Consider the following 25,628-nt stretch of genomic DNA (forward strand, 5'->3'; position numbering starts at 1 on the left):
ACATGAGGAGGAGAAGGAGGAATGTAGAGAGAGAGATACATGTAAATAATAAAGGTAAGCGAACAAAGCGAAACAAATAAAGTAAACACAATCATGTCATGTGACCTGGTCACGTACCTGCGAACACCGCTCGCCATCACAGTTTCGTCAGTCGCTTGGCTTTCAACCCTGACAAGTACATCCTATCACACCAACAGTACTATGATTCTGAAATATTCGGGTCTTCCCGACCAGCCCCATCCTGATCGATAACATTGATTCTTGAGAGATTAGAAGTATCTTAATGGGTATCATTATGTTATACTATATAAAATAGCCGGGAATTGTTGCTAATAATCTTATAATTTCAGTGCCCATTTTAAGATCTACTCTTGGTGATCCCAACTACTACAACCCAAACTGTTCTATCACAGAATCATGCGTATTTCGTGGCGCGAGGCACGGGTGGCAGTAAACGAGCCGGGCTGTAGGCTTTGAATCACCTGACGCCAAGACCGTCTACGGTGAGTGAACAACATATACCAGCGTCAGAAGCAGCCGTTTCTGGCCTCCCATTCACCGCTAGCATATATATATTTAGTACTAGTTATAATACAACTAAATGTTGTTGTGCGCTTGTCCCGTTGCCGTGTTTCCCTAAGTAGACTCTGAGGAAGGAGAGCTCCATCAAAGTTCGAAGTTCCAAATCTGGGGATGATCCCGAACGGCGGACTGCGGAGGGCCATGCGATAGGCTCTCTCCGGAGTGATCCGGTTGTGTCTGGAATACTCCGGGATCCGGAGAGGTCGCCCCCTGAAAATGAACAACCAAAAATATAACAAAAAAGAAAAATGAGGGGGTTGGAAAGAAAAGCCTCGTCTGAAGCTGAAGAGGTCGTTTAATTTTGAGGATGAATTGCTTAATTGCCAGGTCGTGATCAGACTCTGGTATCCCGCCGTGGCGGAAGTAGGGTTACTATCTACGCTATTCATTTTTTTTTAACTATCTTTGTCCATGATTGTAGGCAAGAACGTATGCAAGTGAACCCCAGTTATTATTACCTCGCATTCCGGAATCCACTAGCCTACCTTCGGCAATCATGTCTTCCCGCAAACAAGTGTCTCCATGGCAATCTATACTGGCTGGAGGCGCCGCTGGTGGCTTTGAGAGTCTGATCACTGTAAGAACAGCCGGCATGAATCGCCATGATGAAACGAAATTATATTGACACTCCCTGATTTCTGTTAGTATCCAACGGAATACTTGAAGACGCGCCAGCAACTTTTTCAACCCGGTGGTGCGCAGAGACAATCGCTCACCCAGCTCCTGACCACCACCATTCGACAGTATGGCATCCGCAGTCTCTATACTGGTGCCGGAGTCTTCTGCGCCTCCAATGCCTCGAAGTCTGCTATCCGTTTCTTCACGTTTGACCGGGTGAAACAATCTATGCCGACCGATTCGTCGGGAAAGGTCACCCCACTAGGAAATATGAGTGCTGGTTTGGTGGCGGGTGTGGCAGAGGCAGTTGTCGTAGTCACGCCTGGTGAAACCATTAAGACCAAGATGATTGACGACCGGGCTGGACCCAAGCTGTATACATCAACTATACATGGCATCAAATCTATTATCAGCAAGGAAGGTCTGTCGGGATTATATCGAGGTGTTATCCCGGTGGCTTTGAAGCAGTCCGCTAATGCCATGGTGCGATTTACGAGCTACAACATCTTCTTCAGTCAATTGGAAGCGATGTCACTCCCCAAGTCCATCAGCACGGCCGCAGCGGGTGCAGCCGCAGGTATTGTCACGGTTTATGCCACGATGCCATTTGACTCGATCAAGACGCGACTTCAGGCCATTGGTGGGACTCAGCGCTACCGGGGCTCGCTGCATTGCCTTCGCTCGGTTATCACAGAAGAGGGTGTCTCGGCGTTATGGCGAGGAACCACGCCGCGACTGGTCCGGTTGAGTGTGAGTGCCATCCTTGATATCACGCTAGTGGATCTTACCATAAGTCTGACCGATTGTTCTCAAATTCTAGGTTTCGGGCGCTCTCAGCTTCTCGATTTACGAAGCGGTTATGCGGTGGACCAATGTCATGTCCAGTAGCAAGACAGTAGAGACGAAGCAAGCGAATCTGTAAGATAAATAAAGGATAGGAAGCAAGGAAGGGACCAAATGAAGTATCTTCGCCGAGTGTAGCATTTGCGAGACTGCTAGATTGATAGATTGATGTATGAATCATGTAGTGTGAATGAGGAAGGGTGGAGTGGATCTGCTGTAACCCAACAATCAGCTACTTGAACCAAGCTTCTACCTCACAGACAAAATTTCCACCTTCCACTTCCCGAACTCGCCCTCACGGTACAATCGTGCGTCTCTTAAAGACCACCCTCTACCCGCCCATGTGAATGGAAAATGCCGAACATCTCTCTTTGGCATCTCTGGCACCGGAGGCCCCTGAAATCAGCAGCGTCCCGCCAACCAAAAAGATCTGCTCGGCCTGCCGGTGATGCCGAGCAACGTATAGAAAGTAAGCCCACAGAAAAGCATCGGGTGCCCCCAGCGAGCATCTGATTTTTAGAAAAACAAAGCTTTCCCCGACTTTGCATCCCCACAAAAACTTACCTCTTAGGAACACATCTCTTTATTCAGGTAATTTCATTTTCAAATCCTCATATCGACATGGGAGCTGCTGGTAGTGGCTGGTCCAGTGCGGCCATCAAACTTGTTCCGGTCCCAGCTCGGAGGACTTATGTCTGGCTTGCCATTATCTGGGCCTCATACTGTGGTGGCCTTCACGCCTTCAACGCTGCCAATACCTCAGGAACCATGAGATTCAAGCCACTCATACGGGACTTTGGCTGGGCAATCCTCTCCTCGGAGGAAGTTGGGAGGCGTGGTCTCTGCCATGCTTTTGATAAGCACACACACTTACTCCACACATATTACCAGACCCTGCAGATTGCTTTTCTTTTCCTTTTGTCAACAGTGAGTCTATAAGTAGAGACAAACCTTTGCCTTTCTGGGTTTTTCACTGCTAGCGTGGCAGGAAGCCCGTCATCATGGCCTCTGCCATAGTCTATTTTATCTGGCTGTCTTTATAGCCACTAACTTCGGTTCACTAACCTAGCTGCTGGGCAAAAGAGACCTACCTTGGATGAGCTGCAGCAGCCTGGGAATGACTGTTGGTTCAATATATATTTCCAAAATCACGCCAACCAAAATGCATGGCATAATGACCATATTCTATGATATCAACATCATGGGCGACGTGGCAGAAACTTACTAGATCAACTATATTTTCTATTGAGAGCAATTACTAGATTTAACTGAAAGCCCGTCCTACTTGTTGATGAGAGGCAGCATATAGGATACTCGGCAAAGTCTTCAGAAGATCCATGGCCTAAATGAGACTGATCCCTATTTCAATCGCCAGCATACCGAAGTTCGTGTCCAGGTTGATATTACGGCTGAAATCCAATGTCTTGCATTTGACCAGGTTCCTGATTGGAATATACTATAGCACCGACAAGCTGACTTGCAAGATGCCTCGGTTTGTCATGATCGTCCAGATCTCTTTTTATCATGTACAGCGGTAACTTAATTACCTACTACGCATCATTAATCATGAAGTCTATCGGGTTGATTTCCAACTCTTCTCAGCTGTGTGTTAGATGATCAAGGTTACGAGCGTGTTGATGTATTACTTCGGCCGGCTTCCGCTGCTGCTGATCGGCTTGTCTATGAACACAGTCTACTTCCTCTACCTGGCCCTGTATCGGGAAATGGCAGATATGTCTGCGGCCAACTCCTTATCCACAGCCAGGATGGCCATCATCGCCATCTGTATCTTTATTATCAGCTACAGCTTCAGCTGGGTGCCGGCTTTCTTCCTGACAGATCCGAGATCTGCTCTATCTCCACTTAATGAACAGTGGTGTCAATTGTCTTTATATATTAGAATTTGTTGAAGTTCGCCATTACCTATAGATTCCTGAGTATGACGGAGCACATGCATGCATGCGGTCCTCTTGCTCTCTTCATAGCCTTCACCGGCTGTGTCACGATGTGGTCGCTCCTCGCCTTGCCCGAATACAAGGGATGCAGTATGGAGAGCGCGGAGGTACTGTTCTCGTTGCCTTGGTATATGATTGGATTTGTCAAGGTTCGGGCGGCAGAGACCGTGGCCGATATGGAGAAGGAAGCGGAAAGCCACCATGATGATTATATTGTTGCGGGCTCTCCAAGAACGCGCTAGCGGAGTCGAGGAGCATTTTAGCTATTTAAAAGTATTCCTACAGCTGCACACACATATTTGTTGTATACCGAACGGCAATAGATCACTTTGAATCATACTGATCATGTGCGTAGTAGTGGTCGGCCTGATGACGCCGTGCACAAATCGCACCTGCACGCTCCCTTCGAGGAGGGGGGCATCGTTTTCGCGTTGTGGTTCACCATCCTCTGCTCAATTCTCTCCGCATCATCACCCAAGACAGCCGATCCCCATTATCGTTATCCTTTACCGCACTGTAGATTACGAGTTGTTCTATCTCGCCTGCTCGAGAAGCAAAATTGCTATATCTGCGAGGCCATCCTTTTAAACCTCTCGCTGTTATTTCGCGACGGAAACCTACTTAGTCGCCCAGGTCTACTTGATAACAGACATCGTCTATATCATCAGTAATGAAGCCTGGAAGACAGCACACCGTAAACGTAGATCGCGCGAGTAGTTTTTCCCTTCCCCCGAAAAAAATTCTATCTAAACGGCCACTGAATCAGTTCACCTGGAAAGCTTATTTTGTACGGTAAAACCCTAGACGCATCTTTCCGTTGCGCTGAATGGACATCAGCTAGTCATCGGAGTACTCCATCCCGGACGGGACACACCCGAGCCCTTCTTCGGGCATGGCCTTAGGTATCTGTCTCATCTACCCACAAAGGCCGCCAACCACGGCGATTTCCGCACAGAAATCCCTAAAAACCCCGACCCATGTCTCATCTCATCATTCCCCAGGCAACAAAGCCTTGTTCTCCCTTTGTACCCCCTTTGTATTGTGTAGATAGTATTGACGACTACCCGGGCTGGCGACAGTGCATGATCATCCGATAAGTCAGGTCGGATACCGTCGGTGGGTTCCGACGAAAACAAAATAGGTATACATAAGGTTGATTGAGTGGTTGATAATAAAGCTTAACATATCGCCATCGATTGACTCCCATCATAATGACCTCGGATATGTGTGCTTCAGTGTGGGGTTGGAAGGAAGTCCCGGCTGAACGCCTTCGGTCGCTCGCTGCCAACGAGGAAAAGGTCGCCGGGTCTGTCTGATTGTAACGCGGCTGGCTCCGTATACGCCGCAAGCACTGAGTCTGTTGTTCTTTTGGCAGACCACCCTGGCCAGCAGCGTGTCGATGGGCGCAGTTGGTCAGCAGGTCACGTACGAGTCAACCTTGGTAGCCACTCGTGCTCCTCGTACGCCGCCGCCGCCTCCTTTCTGATACAACGGATCCGGCCCCAGCGGCCGTTAGCCACTATTCCGGACCAGGCCTCCCGTCGTCCCCAGCACGTAATACAAAATCAGGTCGGGCTCCTCCAACGGCGTAATTTCCTCGCCCCCGAAAAAGCACGGAGATGATCTGGCTACCGATCTTTCGCACCACTGTGCAACGGCCTCGGCTGGGCGGCCACCTCGTCACGAACGTACGCTCTTTCTAGTGCTCCGCCATTCGGCTACGGTTTCCCCTCAGAAGTACTACCTAATACACCTCAGAATCAACAGCAACGGAAAGTATTTCACCAGTGCAAGCGCTGACCACCACCTCTGGGGCTCATGCCCGCAATTTGTAGCGCCGAGGGAGAGTCTCCATGACGGCGCTACTGAGCAGGAAGAAAGGAGAATTGCACCTGGGCCGAAAGGTATAGATGGTGGTCTGCCGGCCCGAGCCGATGATACCGATCACCTTGTGAGGGAAATCATGGGAGTGGCGTTGATCCTGGAACGGACGACGCTGGCGTTGTATTTGCTTCGGATCTGACCTGATCTTCGGAGCTCTCATTACTGCATCGGCTTGCTCCGAGCTCGGCTAATTATACACTCCTGGCTACCTTCGAAGGATGCGCTGCGGCATGACAGCAAGTAATAATTAGCTGCTATCCCTGTCTTCCAGGTGGAGTGGACAGTGGAGTTTCCACATTTTCTGATTGTTCCAAAACCTTTCCGAGCATAGACAGCTGTTGTTCTGTGACTGGCCGTGCATCCAAGTGACGAAACCAGTGGATAGGAAACATGTAACTGTTCTTTCTGCCTAGATCTATCAGAAATCCACCTTCTTTCCGGTAGTGCCACTTTTTCTTGAATGTGGTACATGATGAAAACTTTTGGGTAACGAAAGTCCCACCCTGCTTAAGGAACAGATCTTAACCGAAATATTCGAGTTATGACAGAACTTGTACTCCGCTTCAGGACCTAGTAATTTGGCAACTAAACCTCCGCCACCAACCCTCCATACCACCCACGCCCCCGTGTATCTTAGAAGTGCGCGTCGGAAAATTTACTGGACTTGCGAATTGCCACCCCATACCGGCGGAAGATGTAGGGGGCTGGCATGAACACCAACGCCACGGCTCCCAGCACAGTAGAGGTCCACTCGACCCCTAGCGCGTCATACATCGGGGTACACCACAGCGCGAAGGTGGAGGAAATCAGACTGCGGCATACAACATGGATGGAGACGGCGGAGTTTGGGCAGGTCATGTACACGTCGATTATATAGACGATGCCCGTAATGAATATCAACTGCAATCCGACCCCGACGAAACAGGCGGCAACAATCTGGCACATCCAATGGGTTTTCATCGCCCACCCGAACCAGAAGAGTGAAGGGGGCAGAATGAAGGCGCCGAGAATCATGGGCGGCAGTCGGTCCTCGGGGGTACAGTACCCCTTGGCCTCGAAGACACGCCGGTACGGTTTAAGGTTGTACCAGGTACAGTATGTGAAGGCGATGATCTGACCGATATATACCGCAATAAAAGGTAGGGTGGCAGTGGTGCTAGACCAGCCTCGAAGCTCAAAGGCGTAGGTGAACATCGAGTAGGCGAGGTAAAAGGAGCCGTAGACGATGGTGAGATACACAGTCATGGTTATGAGAATGGGCTCTTGTGTGATCATGCGGAGTGGCTTGGAGAGATGGTGGTGGACCAAGGCGGAGAAATCAATGCCCTCCTCCTCCTCCAAGGGGGCGTGCAGTAGCTCATTGCCAGTTTCCTTGCGCAATCGTCGAGCCTTCCGCACCAGCAACACGTCGCCCGAACACTCGCGGACGGTAAACATCGCGTTGAGCCCAACCACCACGCACAGAATGAGGGTGATCCAGGCGAGCCAGCGCCATCCGGCATACTCGACTGTGTACGAGCCGACAATGGGGCCCAGAGCACTCCCCAAGTTCATAAATGTTGATGTGGTCCCGACGGCCACCGCACGGTGGATCGGCCCATAGATTTTTGAGAACATGCCTGAGCCGACAGCCAGGACCCCACTCCCAATGGCACCTGCCAGAAACCGACTCACGAGCACCGTTTGAACATTCTGCGCCAGGCCAAGGGGTATCTGAAAGATGGCAGCCCCGGCGACCGCCACACAAAGCGGCGTGGTGTTGCCTTTCACTTCCGAGAACGGGCCCCAAAACAAAGGGCCGATTGCAAAGCCAGCAACAAATAGAGTCACGGTTAGGTCCATAACCTCGCTGGAGGCTCCGAATTTAGCACCCACCACCTTGTTGGCTGAGCCGAAGACACTGGAAGCAAAGGAAACGCTGAAAACCATCATCGATACAGCTAAGGTAAAGATCTTTTTCCGGCGCATCGGCCAGTTTCGCGGGTTCTCCGGGTCATTGTCCCCGTCCCAAGTAACACGACTCTCGGGGTCTATGTTCTTCACGTCAGTACGAGCGAGGCCACCGGTTAAAATACTCAACAGTGAGAAGGGGAGGTGGTTGGGTGGGGGGGGGGAGGCGAGGGGGCGCCTACATTCTATCACCTTGAGAGCATCGAAGGTTTCATGATGTTGAGTTTGTCCCTCGCTCATTTGAACGGGATTTTTCTCGGTTGGAGACTCATGGGAGGACTTTAACTGTAGTGGATGACCACCTTCATATCCCTCAGTGCTCTCTCTACTGGTCATGGTCTAAACTTAGGTATCACTCAGGGTACAAGGCCAGTTCTCGATACCAGATGTTGCAGGGGAACGATTAGACGAGATAGAGAGAAGGAAGCTGAACGCTAGGTTGTAGAACAATCTTGTAGGATAGTTGCTGGTTTAATGTCTCCTCCTTTCTATGAAATCTAGGTGTACGGGGACCCGTGGGGTACCATATTCTCTGAATTGCCTGCGGAAAAACCCACTGATGGTGGGGAAAGGCCGGCAAGCACGGCACCTGGTACTATACTTGGTAAGCGGATTTAAAAAGTGAGGCAAGTTCGCTATGCAGATTTGTTATACTGTTGCCATACACTTCTTGTGCTTGGCATAACTAGCCCCACAGCCGGCCAAGACGCTAGTATAAGCCAAGCTTTGTGTAGGCTTCAAACGCGTTGTGAGACAAGCCACATGGTTTATTATCATTCTAGCTGTTACAGACCCGTACTAGTCGACTTACTAGCAAGGCGGACACGTCAGGAAGGAAGCACCAATAAGGGCGGCGCTCAGACAAAAGACAACTCTCTTATCCAGTAGTTTAGAAGATGAAGACCTTCAATCGTTGATATAGGGCCATAATCGGTAGATTATTCAGCTCTTTGCCAAGCCCATTTAGCCGCAGATGTTATTATCAATCACGTGGCTTGGAGAGACATAATCATGTACATAACACAAGAAATACACTAGGCTAAACTTTTCATATTATCTTATCAGGATACATAATGCCTGAATTAGGGGGATTAGACTATGATATTCTCAGTATTCTAAAACTTGTTATACGGCCAACGTAGATAAAATATAAATCTGTATGCGCAAAATTCCACAAAACAGCACGCCAAAAATCACATATAACACTATGACTCAATTGTCCATATTATCAAGAGAATCCTGAATATGTTCCTCAGGTGACAGATACCCTTTTACATTCTCAACCTATTCTTAGATATTATGAACAAATCAAGCAGTCTCCTTTATCACTTCTTGTGTAATAAGAAACTGTATATAATCATGATCCTCTTTTACTAGCTAGAGATCTAAATCATTAGACAAAGTTATATCACATGTCTTATGCTAGTTGAGTTTGCACTGTTACTGGATGAATTAACAGAACATCACATAAGTTTATACATGTATCTTCAGGCCAAGGATTATCTAGACTCTTCTTCAACAGTGATTACCACGTCTCGCTCAGCAAGCATTCTTTTAGTAGCTAAAGAACCTTATTTATCACATAATTTCAATACATCATCATCTCTTGTATACTTGACAGTGATAGTAACCTAAGGTGTCCTGTCTATGCAGACCAGATTAATCCACTTACAAAGCTGCCTCTCTACTAGTTTCTGATCAGTTATAGTACAACCATGATGATAAGCACGCCGGGAATTTAAGTAATGAATAAATAATACAGTACCAATGGAGTCTAGCCTGTCAGACTTTGATCAGTAATCTGGAAACTTCTCCTGCAGCTCTAACCGCAGGTTATAGAAAAGAAATTCAAGAACAAAATTACTACTATTACTAACTTGTCTGGCTAGTGTCCTTACTATCTGGCATAAATAGAACCTTCTATTAGATTCTATTATTACTATATTCATCAAATTACATGTCCTTAGATATATTATAGAATAAATATACTGATATAATACACAGGGGTGTGCCTTAGATAATATTATTAATCTAAATATATGCAGCTATTGTACGCTAGCACATTAGCATTAAGATTTGATAATAAGCCTATTTTGCCGGGAGGCGGAAGTAGATTTCAATCTATAATATAATCTAGCATTTTCTGAGAGTCTCAAGACACTCAATCTCACCTTCATTAGTCACATGTTCAAGTAGTCTCTGGATAAGATCAGATATTTTATAACTAAGACTAAATCAGAAGCCTTTAACATAGAACTTCATACTCATAATATCTTATACATATACCAAGCCTAGAAGCCGGGCAGCCGGGCCCATTAACAGCCCCCTAGAGAGACCATTTTAGATACTAGCTTTAATACAGGTTTTATTCTGATTATTTATGTGTAGCATTTAGTAAGAGACTCATTCCTATCAGCTGAGAAGACAGCTAAAATCATAAAAGATTCTACTACAACTATAGTAGGCTCTAGAATACTGCAGTGGCCTTAGAACTAATACAGCACATCACCTAGCTAAAAAAGCTGGACAGTTGTCCGTCCTGCATTCCCAAATAAAATTTCAGATATAATGCTCAAATGCACCCGCACATACTTTTGCAGATTCTTATGAAAACAATTAGGTGAGCCGCCAATGGTGTAGTAGTAGCGTCACTTTCGAAGTTCGTATATTGATGTAGAGTATGCTGCGGTAACTTTAGTTCGGTCAGTAAAATCAGTCCAAAGGTCCAGGCACATGATAGAAGAGCAAGAATTATCATACCACGGATGAGAGCAGAACTGAAGATGGAGTAGGAGAAGATGAAGGGTAGATGTTGGTATGAGGGAAGACAGGCTTCTTTGTCTCACGTGCTTCTTCTGCTTGTGCTCCTTCTTCTTCTACCATACAGAATCCGGAGACGAAGAGTGGGTTCGACGAGTGGAAGACAGGTTGGTCGCGATACAAATGACATTCTTGTCCAGAAGTAGAGTACAGCCATGCTTGGCACTGAACTAATTCCGCACAGCGATCAGCGCATGCAGCAGTGTTTTTGACGCCATATGAGAAGCTCATCGGAGCATGACTGAAGAAAGTGATCGTGTTGTTGACAATTGAGTGCCTACAGGCAGCTGTTGAGGACGACTGCGGCGGTGCTGGTGTCCATGCGGATGCTCTCGTAGAGAGCAAAGCAGTTAGAGTTGAGAGGGCGAGGAGCATCGTTGAATATTTAGGAATGAAACGGTGCGATAGCGATAACATAGCAAGATTCTGTGCTTGTACTGTGACGGAGAAAGACAGAGAGACTATCATATAAGAAGTGGAAGATTACGAAAGGTGCAAATAAGGGGGGATGAAATTTGGCCCTGTCAGAGACTCGCAGGGCCATCGTAGTCTTGCTAGAGAACTCGGCCATATACCGACCGGACGTAAATGGAAGGAACTACAAGGGCGAAAAGGGCCCGAGAATCTTGCTAAGATTCATTAAGCTAGAGAAGTTGCTAATTGGTTATCCACCTACTTCTGACTCAAGGTCTCAATGAAATGTAGTATTGGGAGGATATTCCGGCCACTTAGGGTGGACTTAAGGACTGGTGATGTTTTGGGTCATGGTCTGTACGGTATTTTACAACGGCGGGTCATTTAGTTTTCCAATAGTTGGACCGCATATCGGACGGCCCCGCACCACCAAGGGAGTAAAGCAGGGGAGAAAAATCTACCCCGGCACTAGCTAAAAGTTGGACTTTGAGCGCTGAGCTAGCACGACGGGGGAATGAACAGAATGTGTACGAAGAGAAGGACAGGGGCTCGCGTTCGAGAGTCCACCAAGTGAATGTCCCTCTTAAGTTGCCGAAACACAAACATACTTCGATTAATTTAGTCTTCACTGAGTTGAGACCAGTTCCTCATCGCAATAATGGACGTCAACAAATTTCCATATGAACTTCTATCCATCATCAATTCGTATGCAGCGGATTGGGTTGGTTTTGAAAGTCTTTTGGAAGTCTCTCCACAGTTAAAGGAGCTTTTCAGTGATGACTCAGACACCAAGGCGGATATTGAAGCTGTAGGCCTGGTGGAATCGATCCTTCAGCAGAACCCTGTTATGCGCTATGAATTGCATTCCCTGTTTCGGATGGTTCTAAAACTTCGCCAGCCTTCCATGGCAAATGTCAGTCTTGCTGAGTTCATGGCTCAGGATCACTCTTCGTCGTTGATGGTCTCCTTTCCTTCGGTCTCCCGAGTCATGCTCAAGGAGCTGGTGGGCATTGCGGCCAATATCCAAAGGCTTGCATGTGCCTGTTTGACAACATTTCTTCATCGTGTTCGAATGGTTCAGCCACGGTGTTGGGTGGAGGACAAAGAAGAAGGCACTGAGCCATATCAGCCGCGTGAGGCTGGCCCTTCATCGTGGATCGAGGAGTATCGAGTCTATCGTGCATTGTGGCACCTGCAACTGTATTCCGACCTCTCTATCGCTGGGCGGCGATTGAACTGGCCTCAATGTGATCTCGAGGACTGGTGGTTCGAACAGATGAAGTGGGATCAAGTACCCGTTGTGCTTGGAGAAGAAGTCCTTGCGATATCGGAATGCCTGGAGGCTTTGGACGGAGTCTGTCCTACCCTCCACACTACAAAGGGTATGGCGACTAGATTCTACAACGAGAAGCACCTTTTCGAGATACACCTTATATCTCAGCTGCCTAATGCACGGCAATTGAGGCATGAATTTGACACTTGGGCCCCTCCATCTCCCCCCAAAATTGCCGACGCTGAGGAGACTTCCCGTATGGATGTTTGGGGCCAGGGGGTTACATCGATCCACCGTAACCGAATGGCCACTATCTTCCGAGTGTGCCAGCTTCGGACAAGTACCCATCCCGCTAGGCATCAAGTCTGCCAAATTCAGGACTCCCGTCCTTGGCGGGGACTAGGTATGCCAATCTGGGACCTCTGGCGTTGTTACTGTTTGGGACTATACGCAGCTAAATATCCCCGTGGGAGACACTGTGGTCCTATTCCGGCTCCTGACGGGTCATCAGTTCCTGAGGGCTGTTCTCCCGCTGACTGTGGATTCGAAATCGATTACCGGATTTCGGTTTTTCTACATGCGCGGATGCAGATGGAGGACAAGAAACGAAAGGCTATGGTATCAAAATAAGAGACTCGATCGACCATTAGATACTATCAAATTGCACTTTATCAACCTCGAAGGCACCTCTTTATATCTGTGTGCGGCTCCACTGTCTAACTAGCCTTGTATATAATCACGTACTGAATTGGAACATCATGTGGTACCAAGGCTCCGCCGTCCCATTTGCACTTAATCCCGACGTCGTCCAAGCTATGACCGAGACTGGCATTTTCCTGCTCAACTGCTGCTTATGATTGATGAGAAGCCAAGCAGCCCCTCCACCATTTGGTGTCCCCAGCAAAGCCAATCCATTCTGATTGATCAGTACCCCACCTTTCTTCTTCTGGTTTATGTCGAAAGGCGTACCAGGCCACGAGGGACATGGGCTACCGCACACAGCTTGCAGGATATTCAATGTGTCACGATTGACAATGTGTGTCCGGACGATGTATTTCAGTTTGTTCACAGGGCTACCGGTTGACTTCGCCATGGCTGCATAATAAGCCAGACAATATCGGACCAATTCTCAACCGGACAGTGTCGGCCAGAAATGGATACGGGACTTTCATTGTTTTCTGCGATTATCAACCCGGATGTGGGGCTCATAACGTTAATGTAGAAGGCTTGGGTTGCCTATACCAGAACAGTCAGATATATGAGTTATTTCGCCACAGAGCCCCGGCCTGTTTTGCGTCGGAGGAAATGATATTCTCACCTCGTGATCGGCCCTAGTGGTACGACCACCGGCGACAACCTCAGTCTCCCAATCCTCACTCTGTGACCAGATTTGTGGTACCAAATTGCCGTCTTTTCCGTTGTTTGAGCTGATCACAGTGGGTAGACCCATGGCGGACAGAGCCTCTCCTAAAGAAGCCATACTGTCGGGCTCCTTTCCGGCGCCCTTTCCGTAAGGGCGTCTGGTATAGTAGTCCTCTAGTTCATTGATGTTCGTCCAGGGAGACTCGTCGCTGAGTTGCCACTTGGCTTTGCACCTGCAATATAACCCATTCCCCTTGTTCACTGCCGTCTCAAAGTCAAGTGCGCGCGTTGCCAAGTATCCAGCGACAGCACGGGCGGTCAAATTGTTATCTGGCCATACTTCTGGGGTCACAGGAACAACGAGATCACGCGCATGGATCCGGCTAGGACCAGTGTCCGGAAGACTTTCTAGGGTCTGGTGGGCCAGAAGCAGGCACAGAAGACAAACAGGGCCCAGAAAGCCTATCCGGGGCAAGAACTGGGCTTTCATCCTGAGAAAGCTTCGATCCCTTAACAAATGAACCACAGAAGAGATATGAACTCAGATGGAGAAAGAAACGTAAGGAAACATAAGAAATAGCAAGCAAGAAAGGAATGCCCAGCAAGGAGGGAATGTATATGATCTGGTAAAGAAAACAAGATGAAGCGAGCGATTGTCCTCAGACAGCAAAAAGAATGAATAGGTGCCGATTGATCCAATCTACTGCACTATCGCCGACTCTACTGTTGATTTAAAAAACATGTACGCTACGGCCAAAGATCGGTGAGTAGCTTGTACGATGGTCGAATGGCACTCTAATGCGTGATTGTTTTTCCTCCCAAAATATGGGTCGCCCTCCGACTCTCACCCGTAGTCCATTTGTCCCTTCATTTAATGTCCGGTCTACATTTCAGACCCCTCTATGAAGAAATCTGTGGGAGGCTAATGATGGATTTGGATAATGTAGCAGTGGTAGCGTCGCGACTCACGCTTGTTTAGCCACCGCAGCCTACTTCGGCGCTGTATGGTATGCGAAAACCGTAGCTGGCGACATTTAGTCGCGTGAAATGGCTCCGAGTCAACTAATGCACAGTCGAAAACAGGACAAACTGGGGTTCGTCGTTCCGAATACGGCCGTTGAGCTGTAACGTTGTTTATGGTGGATACCTGAATACCATTCGGAGGTTCATGCTAGCAGTACGGAGTAGAGAGCGTCTAATAGTCTGTGGAGGCTTTTGTATTTAGCGGTGGTCCCTGACCGGCCGTAATTTTTGGTGGGGTTAATATCACCAACCCCACTGCCATAGCCCTATCAGGCCTTGGCTCCCTAGTCTCCGGAGGATGCGGACCAGAAATTGAATCAGGTTTGGATTCGGGGATACCACGGGTCCTAAGGGTTCAGTGGCGCTTAGCGGGCTTTAGCAGAATTACCCCCTGCCACTACTGTGTACTGACCATACCAGATTGTCCTATCTACACAGAACGGACCTGTCCTGGTCCTGGACTCCTGGTGGAAGGTCTGACCGTTTTGGGAGGTTTCCGATCAATGGCTTGGTTCCTGGCTCATAAGCGCCAACTCTTCCGGGAATGGCTGCCCCACTAGTATTCCAGTGTATATCCTCGTATATGGGCCTTCCGTAGTTTTGCGCAGTGTATGGAGTCAAAGAAACCGTGAGCTCTCTATGTATTTGGGACCTCTACTGATGGTGACTCCACTGAGGACCTAGCTAACAGATGGTTTCCCAACCCGAAATCATGCCAATTTCCCGGCCCTTGTTATGTTGTTCTAGTTGAGCAGCAGGGAAACTATCGCTGACGCGAACTTGCAATCAAAATCTTTCGGTCTCCGATGGCGGTATATAAGACTCCCTGGCACTGCTGTTGGAGTTTCTATATCGATACAATTACAGTCGTTCTAAATTCTTTTGTCACTCATTCGTCGTCTCTCCTTCTGTTTACTCCTTGGTCTTTGTTTAATTCGTCACTCGTTTCTTTTCCCAGTGAGTAGAGGATTTCCTGCCTGCCTGACTCCAAAAATTGTACCCTGAAAAGATTTGCAAATTGCAGCCTTCGACCATGCACTTTATTTGCATCTTTCTGGTCCTTTTATGGGCTCATCGGGTGCATAGCAAGGCTGTCTTTGCTCATTTTATGGTTTCCAACAGCGAAACTTATACGCAAAGTGACTGGGCCAATGACATCACCCTCGCCTTGGAAGCACACATAGACGCACTTGCCATGAACATGGCCTATGCTGATCCTGTTAACTGTGGGGCTCTCTCGGCCGCTTTCACCATCGCCGATTCCTTGGGCTTTCGACTTTTCTTTTCCTTCGACTACGCGGGCAACGGTCCCTGGCCTGAAGATGAGGTCCTCGACTATATCAACACCTGTGGATCCAACAGTGCCTATTATCAATACAACGGCCAGCCACTAGTTTCCACGTTTGAAGGGCCCAATAATTCTGATGACTGGGTAGGCATCAAGAAGGAGACCAATTGCTTTCTCATTCCAGATTGGTCCTCCCTCGGAGCAAAGGCTGCCATGAAAAAAGGGGTCGCGGATGGACTTCTGAGCTGGGATGCATGGCCATAGGGTCCCCAGGAGATGAATACATACGTGGACGCCTCATACAGAGATTACCTCAGTGGCCTGCCTTACATGATGCCTGTCTCCCCTTGGTTCTACACCAACCTTCCTGGCTATAACAAAAACTGGATGTGGCGCAGCGACAATCTTTGGTATGACCGTTGGCAGGAAGTTTGGTATCTGCAGCCAGAATTCGTGGAGATCTTGACTTGGAATGATTACGGCGAGTCGCACTATATCGGTCCCATCTACGAAAAGGCTCTGTCCCCTATGCACATTGGTGAGGCACCCTTCAACTATGTGGAAAATATGCCTCACGATGGCTGGCGTTTGTTCCTGCCATTTGTAATCGACATGTACAAGCAAAACGTCACCACCGTCACTCAGGAGGGACTGGTGACATGGTTCCGACCACAGCCTATCGGGGCCTGTGATGGCGGCAATACAACGATTAACACTGCGAGTCAGCTTGAGATAAAATTCGATCCTGCCAGTGTACTGACCGATAAGATCTTTTTGTCTGCCCTCCTCGGATCCAGTGCCGACATCTCCATCACTGTTGGTGGCAGCCCCTTGAGCGGAGTAACATGGATGCACAAGCCCAGTGGTGGAGTGGGCATCTACCATGGCAGTGCAACTTATACTGGCACAGGCGCCGTCGTGGTGACCATCAATCGCAACGGTGAAACCATTGCCGAGGTCACTGAAGGTTCCATCTCCGCCACATGTAATGACGGCTTTCAAAATTGGAACGCGTGGGTTGGAAGTGCCTCCTCTAGCAATACTATCTCAGCCAAACCTCCCTCCCTCTCCAATGACACTTGTGTCGAAGGCACGGGTACTGGTAATTTTGCCGGACTATGCGAATACTCATGTCAATACGGCCACTGCCCCGTCGGCGCCTGTTACTGCACCAAAATGGGCCCTGCTGCCACCCTTCCCAACGCTACAAACACCATCGGATACCCTGCGGCTGGCGAGGATGCCAATTATAGTGGCTTGTGTAGCTTCGACTGCAATTACGGGTACTGTCCTGACGGTGCGTGCGGCACAGTTGACGTGCCCTTGTCTGCTCCCACCAGCTCACCCTTCACCCCCTCCGCTTGTGTGGCAGGTGAAGGAGAGGGTGGCTTGGCTGGCTTGTGTTCGTATGCTTGCAATTATGGCTACTGCCCAATCAACTCGTGCACGTGTACAGCAGAGGGTGTCTTAATTGACGCCCCGGCGGCAAATTCCAGTCTTACGGGGGTACCCGCGGATAATGTTGACTACAACAAGTACCATGGACTGTGCGATTTTGCCTGCAGTCGAGGATACTGCCCGGAGGGAGCCTGTGTTCTGTCCTCTAATGCAGGATCTAGCTCCTCTAGTGTGGGCCATGATTCGGGCTCCTCTTCCTCAAGTACATCGAATGCGACCGTTGTCTACATCGATTCCGGCGTGTGGTCCAATCCAGATGCCTCGTGCGAGATGCCTTGCACCATGGTGCTGCCCGACATTACTCTCACGACGACCACGACTATCACGCGGCCTCCGTATACGACAACAGTGGAAGTCCAGTGGACAACCACCAGTGTGGTGACTCAGGACGACGGCGATATTTCCACTGTCACCAGAACCAGCAAGGTGGCTGAATCTACCGTGGTCTCCCTTCCTCTTCACCACCACCGGCTTTCCGGTTTCGAACTTGGTACTTCACACGGGTGGTACTTACCTCCCCACGCCGCGACTCCCTCCAACGACGGTGACAATTGACGATGACCCTAACCCCCTTGACGAGCCTGGTGTCACCCATACTCCCAGGAATCGCACGATAATCATCCCCCCATATCCCTGGGATACCTCCGTGTATGGCAGCAGCTCAAGTAGAGACGATGATCTCGTCCTTCCTAAGCCTCCATCGATCGTTATCACCGACGGGCCTACCAGTCCTAAGTGCCCAGGTAAATGCAGCGGCACAGTATGCAACGATCTTTTCTGTAACTGCTCCTGGGACTGTCCGCATACAGGCTACTCTTACGATAGCGATACCAGCTCGGGGAAGAACAGCGACGGCTCCGATGGTGATTCCGGGAGCTCCTCTGGCAGTAGCACAAACAAGCCAGGATCTGATAACAACGGTGATGACACCAGTAGCTCGGGCTCTTCCAGTGGCAGCAGTGTTAACAACGGCCCGGACCCCAACGCGGGCAACGACGACACAAACGAAAAACAAACCGCGACGGAGACTTCAACCTCATGTACCCGGCAAACCGTCACTGACGCCTGGGTCTCATGTACATCTATCGACTCAACCTCCAGCTCGTGCACAACTACCAGCACGATGGTAGAGGTGGGCTGCTCGGTGACTGCAATGACTACGACCACGGGTGTAGCCGAATCCTGCTACTCGGTGTCCCCAGACGATGACCAGGGCGAAGACGGTGGAGCCTGGCCGGATAGTATTCTCTCCAGCATCAGGAGTTCTGGTTGGCCTGGATTGGCCAGTGCCATGGGCATCACCACAGACACTAGTGCAGGCACACACACCCAGGTGATCTATAGTGGTACGGCATCCGCTCTTACCCGCACTACCGCCACCACCACCACAGCATCCAAGACCTCCACATCTTCCTCCACCAAGAGTGCTCCCACATCCACCAAAACCGCCCTTCCAAAGTATGGCACCTCGTCTGCATGGGCACTCTTCCTTCGCGAAGTCGACTCCTCGTCCGGGGTCACCTACACGTTGCTAGCCCACGAGTACGAGGCTGAAGGTTTCGCCGAGGACCATTGCACAATGGAAGAGACCTGGATGGAGAGCGTCAACTCTGGCAATAAGGAGATCACCAGTTTGACGGGTCTTACAGTTTAAGGGGATACGTGCTCAATGACGGCCTCCTATCCCGGGCTTGTCCAGGACGGTGATACGGTCGGCAAGCTCGTCTGCGACAAGTACGCTGACGCAACCTGCGAATACCGTAATCAAGGTGGAACATGGGAGACAGGTCAAATCCTAGAGACATGGATTATGGCTTGCGAGTGGTAAAAATCAGAGTATCATATAGAAAATGAACATTAACCTTTTACATACAACTAAAACATGCCCTTGCTATGTATATGGATCAATGTGTCACAAGTCAAGTCGGTGAATTGATTTCCAGTTATCAATTTAATTTCCATGTAGTTATGTAAAGCTGTGACTTGTCTAAGGCGTTTAGGGCCCTTCTATCAAATATAGTTTTAGAAAGCTAAAGGGCGGGGCCAAATGAACCTAGTTTATAAGTGCTGATTCGCTATGTTGCTCCGATGAGCCAAGTTCTCCCAGAGGAAGTACTTGGCCGTTGTGTGAATAGCTTAACGGAACATTCCGAAGCCTACTGCAAGGATCGCCCAGAAGCCTCAGCTTCCAGATGTTCGTCGCCGGGCTTGATTACTCATCAAGAGCAATTTCTTGAAGGAAACGTTGTTTAGGCTCCGTGGAAGGCATAACCGTCGAACTGATTAGTTGGTTCGCACGCGTCCGACGCACCTGAACGAGTAGGCTACATATGCATTCGATACCTGCTATTATTCCAACACTCAGCCGGCAACGTGCACCACTACTAGACTAGCTACGGATGAGCATGTGGAGATAAACATGAATGAGTTGTTCCTTACATTCAGGCACCCGAGCAGGAATATACACTCGATGACAGATACTTATAACAGTGTTCCTAGACGATTGGATCCACCTCCGCTTTGATACCATGCCCATGCATAGTAATATATGCAGCACACTCAAGCCAATTGGAGATGTTCCGTCCTGTCTTGGCAGAGGAGAGATTGCGTATACCGTCAGAGGTCGGATTGATAACCTTATTCGGCTCCACAAGATGCTCCCGATCGACATTAACAAGAACTGTGAGGAGGACAAGTTGTTTGCCCACGTGTAGCTTTAATGGTACTCTATGTTGTTGCTGTCAGCCCTGCCAAAGCATTAGAGACAATCCGACAGATCAATTGTCCCCCACTGGAGTGCTCATTGCTAAGGTTGGGGAAGTTACAGCTCCCGCAGGGGACTATTCCATCACGATGCCATAAACGGCTCCACACTGAGCAATTATGAAGGATGGTGACGTGGGCGACAGCTTCACGGACCTTCCAGTTTGGACGGCGGGTTAGATAAATAGGCCTGTAGGTACACTCGATGTACCTTGAAGGGCAGCTCCAATTTGAGTCATTTGTGATCGTCTTGTTGTCTCCTCCCAATTACCTGCATAATGACATCTATTCGACTTCTGTTGGCCTGTCTGCCGCTGGCCTTAGCCACAATCACCGTTTTGGATCCCAGCGACTACGCTGATCTGGCTGCCGACGCAACCGATAATACCTTGGAAGCCGACTATACCACGGACAATGGCGGGCCACAATACCTTCTGTACAATATCACAGGCCCCTACTACTATAGCGACGAGGATGGCGAAATTGACCACCAAACATTGACGGTGGATGCGAACGATACCAGCGTTCTCGTCGTGACAGAAGGATCGGCAGTTAATGTGTCGTATACTGATGTCATCAAGAAAGGCTACTCAACCTGGCTCAATCAGGCCAGTTTCTTTGGGGTCAATGCGGCCATCAATGTAGCCAACGCCTCGACAGCCTACATTGACCACAGCAACATCACCGTTCACAATGGTGCGGCCAACATCTATGCCTATGGGACCGGGACCACCGTGTACGTGAGCGACACCGACCTGTACAGTTCTGGTCCGGTGTCCCACGGTCTCTATGCGGCCGGCAATGGGACCGTCTATGCCTCCAATCTGCGACACTATTCAGGCGGGAAACGCTCATCCTCCTTCTCGGGTGACAGCCCCGGCGGGTACATCTATGTCACCGATGCCATCGCTCACACAGCCGGGGTTGGCAGCGCCATCTTCTACACTCTTGGTGACAGCTATGGCAAAGATGTTGTTGGAAAGTCCGAGAATGGACCGAGCCTGTTCTCTGACGGAGCGCAAAGCTCTGTCTTCGAAAACGTCGATTTCACCGCTGGCCTTCTGGCAGGGACAGTCATGTTCTCGTCCTCTACGCGCAGCAGCGGGGCATCCCTGTCATTCTCGAGCTCTCGACTCACTACACTGGGAGAGGATATGGCAGCGCTATGGTTTGGGAATTTGATTGCATCAGCCACGCTGCATGCGACCGAGCTGAATACCACGTCGGGTATTCTCGTGATTGCCAACGCCTCCCAGATCACTCAATCCTTCGATCACTTCGTCGGCTGGGAAGAGAATTCGAGCATCCAGCCTGCGCAAGCTACAGTGACGGTTACTGAGTCCACACTGAGCGGCGACATCGTGGCCTACAACGGCAGTTCCATCTCTTGGAGCCTGGCTGAATACTCGAGCTGGACGGGAACGGCCTCCACCGGCCGAGGCACTGCATATCTGGCAGTGGCACTCGACAAGACGTCCACCTGGACGCTGACGAAGAATGTCTACCTCCAGAACTTCACCAACGCCGATACCACGAACAGCAACATCGCAAGTCAGGGATATAGTATCTACTACAATGCATCCTCCTCTGCAAATGCGTGGATCAAGTCCGCAAACACGACACTCCCTGGCGGTGGAAGTCTGAAATCTTACTAAGAAAGCTACTAGGTATCAGTAAATCCTTGGTGCTCTTAAGGGGAATTGGCACGACAGATCACATTCTGTGTTCGAAGGTGTGACAGTTATCACAGTTGGTGGAACATGTAGCTAGTGGAAATAGTCATAACTCAATCAAGAAAGTCAGTCTTGGTTAGCCAATGAAGTGCAGTAAGACTGTTAGAATGTGGAATAGCGTCTGCAAATGCCCGTTGCAGGGCTATACGGGAGTTGAACCTTAGCTACCAGGGAAGCCCTTATGTGGCATCTCATATATTTCCTAATGCACCTGTTATTTCATCGTAAGCTGGAGCTATAGCTCTGCCCGACGTTCAAACAAGCCGCAGGATTGGACTATATTGTAGTGGCGTTGGCTTCCCGACTTCCCAGCCGTGTCAGTAGACTTCACGTGCGAGCAGCCACGAAATTGTATTACGCAAGCTTTGCGGTTAGACAATTTTCTAATTTGTTTGACCATCACATCGTTGCTGTGGTGGGCAGCCGATCCCATACAGGTCGCTCCATGATCCGTGAGAGCCAGAGGCCAGGAGTAGGATCAACGCCGTGCTGTAAGGCCATTCGTGCTGAAGCTTAAACAGCTACTAGGGTGATAAGCAGGTTCCGGCTCGCCCTCCTCCTTTTCAATGCGGACAGAAAGAGGGTGTTGGCATAGCAGGCCGAAGTGAACTGGCCGCACCCGAGATCTCCCCCACAACCCTATTCTTCTTACCCCGGATTTGGACTCCACATCCCTTGACAGTCCACGTCGATCATTCGGCCTCTGACATCTGCACGAGCCACGAGCCAAGTGAGGGGCCCAGCCCGCAGCTTATAAGGAGCTTGACCAGGAGGATCTCCTCAGTATCCCCACCTGCTACATTACTCACCCGCCAATTGTGAGGAGACGACATCACTTCATGGAGACCAGAGACCCTAAATCCTCGGTGGGGACGGTTCAGAAGATTATGGATGAGGATAATCATCCTCATCGGTCGTTAGGCCATGTTCGCCTGCGCCATCATGAAACCAACGAGGTTATTCTGGTCCCTACTCCGTCGGATGACCCAAACGATCCACTACGATGGTATGTACAATGCTCTCCCCAGCACATAGTTCGCCGCTGATACCTTCCGCTAGGTCTGCCTCGTACAAGATTTACATTGCCATTCTTGTCTCTCTGGCCATGGTGATGTGCAACTTCATGTCCGCCGGTCCGACCGTCGCTATGGTGGATGTCGCGGCAGATTTCAACTCGAGTGTGTCTCGCGCAGCCTACTTTTTCAACAACAGTGCGCTGCTGCAGGGCGTCTCCAACTTGATTTGGGTTCCACTCCTCAACAAGTACGGTCGGCGGCCCATCTACATATCAGCATACCTGCTCTATTTCTTCATGATCCTGGGAGCCGGGTTGGCAAAGACCTATGCCGGTGAGCTTACCACCCGTACCATCCTGGGTGTCGGTGCAGGGGCAGGAGAGTGTCTGGCCCCGGTCACCATTGCCGATGTCTTCTATCTCCACCAGCGCGGTTATGGCATGGCGTAAGTGAGCGATTCAAATCAATATGCAAGCTCTGAAGCTGATTCTCCTCCGCTCACTAGAATCTACAACTCCGCCTTGAGCGCGGGTGTCTCCTTTGGCATCATCATCTCTGGCCTGGTGACGATCAACCACTCCTGGCGTGTGATATACTGGGTCGGCTGCGCACTTGTTGGTGCTCTGTGGATTGTGGTTGTCTTCTTCTTTCCGGAGACTGCATTCCGTCGAACGGACAACGCGGATGATCTCTACAACACGCAGAAGCATGCCGAGCATGTCGAGTCCCGGGGAGAAAATAGATACTCCCGCAAACAGAGCTACCTCCAGAGTCTGCGCTTTTGGTCCGGTCAGACATACACAGACGAATCCCTGTGGCGGATGTTCATCCGACCGTTCGGTCTCATTCTTCTGCCTCCGATCTTCTGGGCCACCATCGTCATGTCCGTGACAATCGGCTTCCTCGTCGCGGTCACGTCAAACTTCGCAACTGCCTTTAGCGAAACCTATGGGTTTGCTGCCTGGCAGAGCGGGTTATGCTTTGTCGCCGGCATGCTGGGCTGTTTCTTCGGTACCTTTGCGGGAGGGCCCTTTTCTGACTGGGTGGCCGACTATCTCACCAAGCGCAACGGTGGTATTCGAGAGCCGGAAATGCGTCTGCCCGCTATTATCCCGAGTGTGATTGCTGCACCACTGGCCCTGCTGCTGTACGGCTTTGGAATCGATCGCGCCTGGCATTGGATTGTGCCCACCATTGGCCTAGGCTTATGTCTGTTTTCCCCCCTTGAATTTATGACAATAACTCTTGCTAATGCAATTATACAGTATCATTTGCCATCAGTCAAGGGACAAATGTCTCGTTCGTGTATTGCGTTGACGCTTACCGACCGGTGGCTGGTGAAGTCGCCGTCACTCAGCTGGCTTTCAAATGTAGGACCCATCTTTCTTGTTCTTTTATGTTAAAGTAACCGTATGACTGACATCTCAATAAGCCTGCTTCGGGTTCCTGTTATCTTTCTATACCAACCCCTGGATTGCCGAATCCGGCTATGCGGCCGCCTTTGGCGCCATGGCGGGCATTTCGGGAGGCTGTCTGCTGTTCTTTATCCCGTTGTATTTGTGGGGACGGCATATTCGCATGGCATCGATGAAGTGGCCATTCGTCCAATTTGTGTTCTGGAAGGATGATCGGGAGGTTGGGGAGTAATGTGCCAGATGGGAGAAAGATGAGGAGTGAAAATAGCCTTCCTTTGCTTTCAACGGATGGAGCAGTTGTAGCGCCTTCAATTATGTGTTTGCGTCGGCCATTCTTCCCTGAACAAAATAACTTCATGTTTTACGCCATAGTCTACGACCATCGTAATCGAGGCGATATTTTAATGGACGCTATACGTTATTTAAACAGCCAGGAAATCCTTTGCTACGTTTGGAGCTCAGCTTACTCCACGAGCATTATGGATCAAACCGATCTGTGGACTGGTCCCAGACTCCCTACGCACAAGCCCTCCACCAGGCCCACGCCCCAAATCCCACGCATGTAATCCAGTGTCCAAAGGCCTTGGTTTTGAGCGCCTCGCCTCCATTCGCCCAGACAACGAACCCATCGGCAAGGCCAACCAGCGCGCAGACGCCGGCAAAGATGGTAACGGCGGTTTCCTGACCGTAGTACTGCAGGGCAAGCAGGGTCAGACCGTAGCTCGTCTCGCGAATGCCCTTGATGTACATGAGGGGAGAAACTGCGCCGGGTGGAGGGGTGCGTTTGTTGCCATGGGTCGAAGCGGAAGAAGCGGCGGGTTCGAAGGGTAAGCCGAATCGCGGATACTCGGGGCCAGGGCGAGCCAGCGCATGGCAGCCCAGGGCGAGGGTCAGACTACCCAGGATGTAGGCCGGGAGAGGACTGAAGGTGGTCATGTCGATTGCCGGTTTAGAAAAGGTCGCGATCGATGGTATATTTATCGGAGTCTAAGACGCTCATCGAGCGGGTCAGTCTGTTTCCACTGCGGAGAGAGTATTTGGCTGAGGGGAAAGAGGAATGACTGTGGCTGGAGTGACATTTGGTTGACCCACCTTCGCGCCGGGAAGTGAGCGTTTAATTTCCGTGGTAGGCACAAGACTCCAAGTGTGGACTATGAGGGTTTACTCAGAGAGCACAATTGACCGTCAATGGTGAATGCTTGAGTCCGGAGGAGATGGAAAAAGAAAGAGA

At 49.8% G+C, this 25,628-nt stretch overlaps 11 protein-coding genes across 11 annotated transcripts; 7 read left to right on the forward strand and 4 right to left on the reverse strand.

The window, feature by feature from the left end:
- Positions 1-1,078: 1,078 nt before the first annotated feature.
- Positions 1,079-2,088, forward strand: BO79DRAFT_274158 (mitochondrial carrier; the record flags this gene model as incomplete). The annotated part of the gene is made up of 2 exons (XM_025687575.1): positions 1,079-1,159; positions 1,228-2,088. 2 exons carry the CDS (start codon positions 1,079-1,081, stop codon positions 2,086-2,088), a joined length of 942 nt encoding a protein of 313 aa, XP_025535654.1.
- A 576-nt stretch (positions 2,089-2,664) lies between these two features.
- On the forward strand, positions 2,665-4,240 carry BO79DRAFT_258794 (uncharacterized protein; the record flags this gene model as incomplete). Its single annotated transcript, XM_025686321.1, has 3 exons — positions 2,665-2,970; positions 3,657-3,860; positions 3,944-4,240. 3 exons carry the CDS (start codon positions 2,665-2,667, stop codon positions 4,238-4,240), a joined length of 807 nt encoding a protein of 268 aa, XP_025535655.1.
- Positions 4,241-5,209: 969 nt separating this feature from the next.
- On the forward strand, positions 5,210-6,021 carry BO79DRAFT_290183 (uncharacterized protein; the record flags this gene model as incomplete). The annotated part of the gene is made up of 2 exons (XM_025688862.1): positions 5,210-5,304; positions 5,568-6,021. 2 exons carry the CDS (start codon positions 5,210-5,212, stop codon positions 6,019-6,021), a joined length of 549 nt encoding a protein of 182 aa, XP_025535656.1.
- Positions 6,022-6,515: 494 nt separating this feature from the next.
- BO79DRAFT_258796 (MFS multidrug transporter) lies at positions 6,516-8,168 on the reverse strand (the record flags this gene model as incomplete). The annotated part of the gene is made up of 2 exons (XM_025686322.1): positions 6,516-7,912; positions 8,015-8,168. 2 exons carry the CDS (start codon positions 8,166-8,168, stop codon positions 6,516-6,518), a joined length of 1,551 nt encoding a protein of 516 aa, XP_025535657.1.
- A 2,042-nt stretch (positions 8,169-10,210) lies between these two features.
- Positions 10,211-11,027, reverse strand: BO79DRAFT_221207 (uncharacterized protein; the record flags this gene model as incomplete). Its single annotated transcript, XM_025683510.1, has 3 exons — positions 10,211-10,260; positions 10,425-10,524; positions 10,593-11,027. The coding sequence occupies 3 exons, from the start codon at positions 11,025-11,027 to the stop codon at positions 10,211-10,213; spliced, it is 585 nt and encodes a 194-aa protein (XP_025535658.1).
- Positions 11,028-11,724: 697 nt separating this feature from the next.
- On the forward strand, positions 11,725-12,969 carry BO79DRAFT_201950 (uncharacterized protein; the record flags this gene model as incomplete). The annotated part of the gene is made up of 1 exon (XM_025681617.1): positions 11,725-12,969. One exon carries the CDS (start codon positions 11,725-11,727, stop codon positions 12,967-12,969), a length of 1,245 nt encoding a protein of 414 aa, XP_025535659.1.
- Positions 12,970-13,388: 419 nt separating this feature from the next.
- BO79DRAFT_274163 (uncharacterized protein) lies at positions 13,389-14,191 on the reverse strand (the record flags this gene model as incomplete). The annotated part of the gene is made up of 2 exons (XM_025687576.1): positions 13,389-13,575; positions 13,658-14,191. 2 exons carry the CDS (start codon positions 14,189-14,191, stop codon positions 13,405-13,407), a joined length of 705 nt encoding a protein of 234 aa, XP_025535660.1. The 3' UTR covers positions 13,389-13,404.
- A 1,734-nt stretch (positions 14,192-15,925) lies between these two features.
- Positions 15,926-19,124, forward strand: BO79DRAFT_274168 (glycoside hydrolase family 71 protein; the record flags this gene model as incomplete). The annotated part of the gene is made up of 4 exons (XM_025687577.1): positions 15,926-16,237; positions 16,277-17,843; positions 17,893-18,510; positions 18,646-19,124. The coding sequence occupies 4 exons, from the start codon at positions 15,926-15,928 to the stop codon at positions 19,122-19,124; spliced, it is 2,976 nt and encodes a 991-aa protein (XP_025535661.1).
- A 1,387-nt stretch (positions 19,125-20,511) lies between these two features.
- Positions 20,512-21,888, forward strand: BO79DRAFT_157325 (uncharacterized protein; the record flags this gene model as incomplete). The annotated part of the gene is made up of 1 exon (XM_025678859.1): positions 20,512-21,888. The coding sequence occupies one exon, from the start codon at positions 20,512-20,514 to the stop codon at positions 21,886-21,888; it is 1,377 nt and encodes a 458-aa protein (XP_025535662.1).
- Positions 21,889-22,596: 708 nt separating this feature from the next.
- BO79DRAFT_274175 (putative MFS transporter) lies at positions 22,597-25,096 on the forward strand. The gene is made up of 5 exons (XM_025687578.1): positions 22,597-22,972; positions 23,026-23,427; positions 23,488-24,191; positions 24,248-24,352; positions 24,415-25,096. Exons 1-5 carry the CDS (start codon positions 22,806-22,808, stop codon positions 24,627-24,629), a joined length of 1,593 nt encoding a protein of 530 aa, XP_025535663.1. The 5' UTR covers positions 22,597-22,805; the 3' UTR covers positions 24,630-25,096.
- Positions 24,683-25,625, reverse strand: BO79DRAFT_211115 (DUF4267 domain-containing protein). Its single transcript, XM_025682951.1, has 2 exons — positions 25,490-25,625; positions 24,683-25,384 (listed from the first exon to the last, which is right to left on the reverse strand). The coding sequence occupies exon 2, from the start codon at positions 25,331-25,333 to the stop codon at positions 24,914-24,916; it is 420 nt and encodes a 139-aa protein (XP_025535664.1). The 5' UTR covers positions 25,334-25,384; positions 25,490-25,625; the 3' UTR covers positions 24,683-24,913.
- Positions 25,626-25,628: the final 3 nt, after the last annotated feature.

This window comes from Aspergillus costaricaensis (genome assembly GCF_003184835.1).
Source record: "Aspergillus costaricaensis CBS 115574 unplaced genomic scaffold BO79scaffold_36, whole genome shotgun sequence".
Classification (NCBI taxonomy): Eukaryota; Fungi; Ascomycota; class Eurotiomycetes; order Eurotiales; family Aspergillaceae; genus Aspergillus; species Aspergillus costaricensis.

What these genes read in the sequence shown, in the direction of transcription:
- BO79DRAFT_274175 (XM_025687578.1), top strand. Translation starts at nt 22,806, where the DNA reads ATGGAGACCAGAGACCCTAAATCCTCGGTGGGGACGGTTCAGAAGATT. An exon ending in CCAAACGATCCACTACGATG is followed by an intron (nt 22,973 to 23,025) that starts GTATGTACAATG and finishes ACCTTCCGCTAG; the next exon opens with GTCTGCCTCGTACAAGATTT. An exon ending in CACTCAGCTGGCTTTCAAAT is followed by an intron (nt 24,353 to 24,414) that starts GTAGGACCCATC and finishes CATCTCAATAAG; the next exon opens with CCTGCTTCGGGTTCCTGTTA.
- BO79DRAFT_211115 (XM_025682951.1), bottom strand. Translation starts at nt 25,333, where the DNA reads ATGACCACCTTCAGTCCTCTCCCGGCCTACATCCTGGGTAGTCTGACC.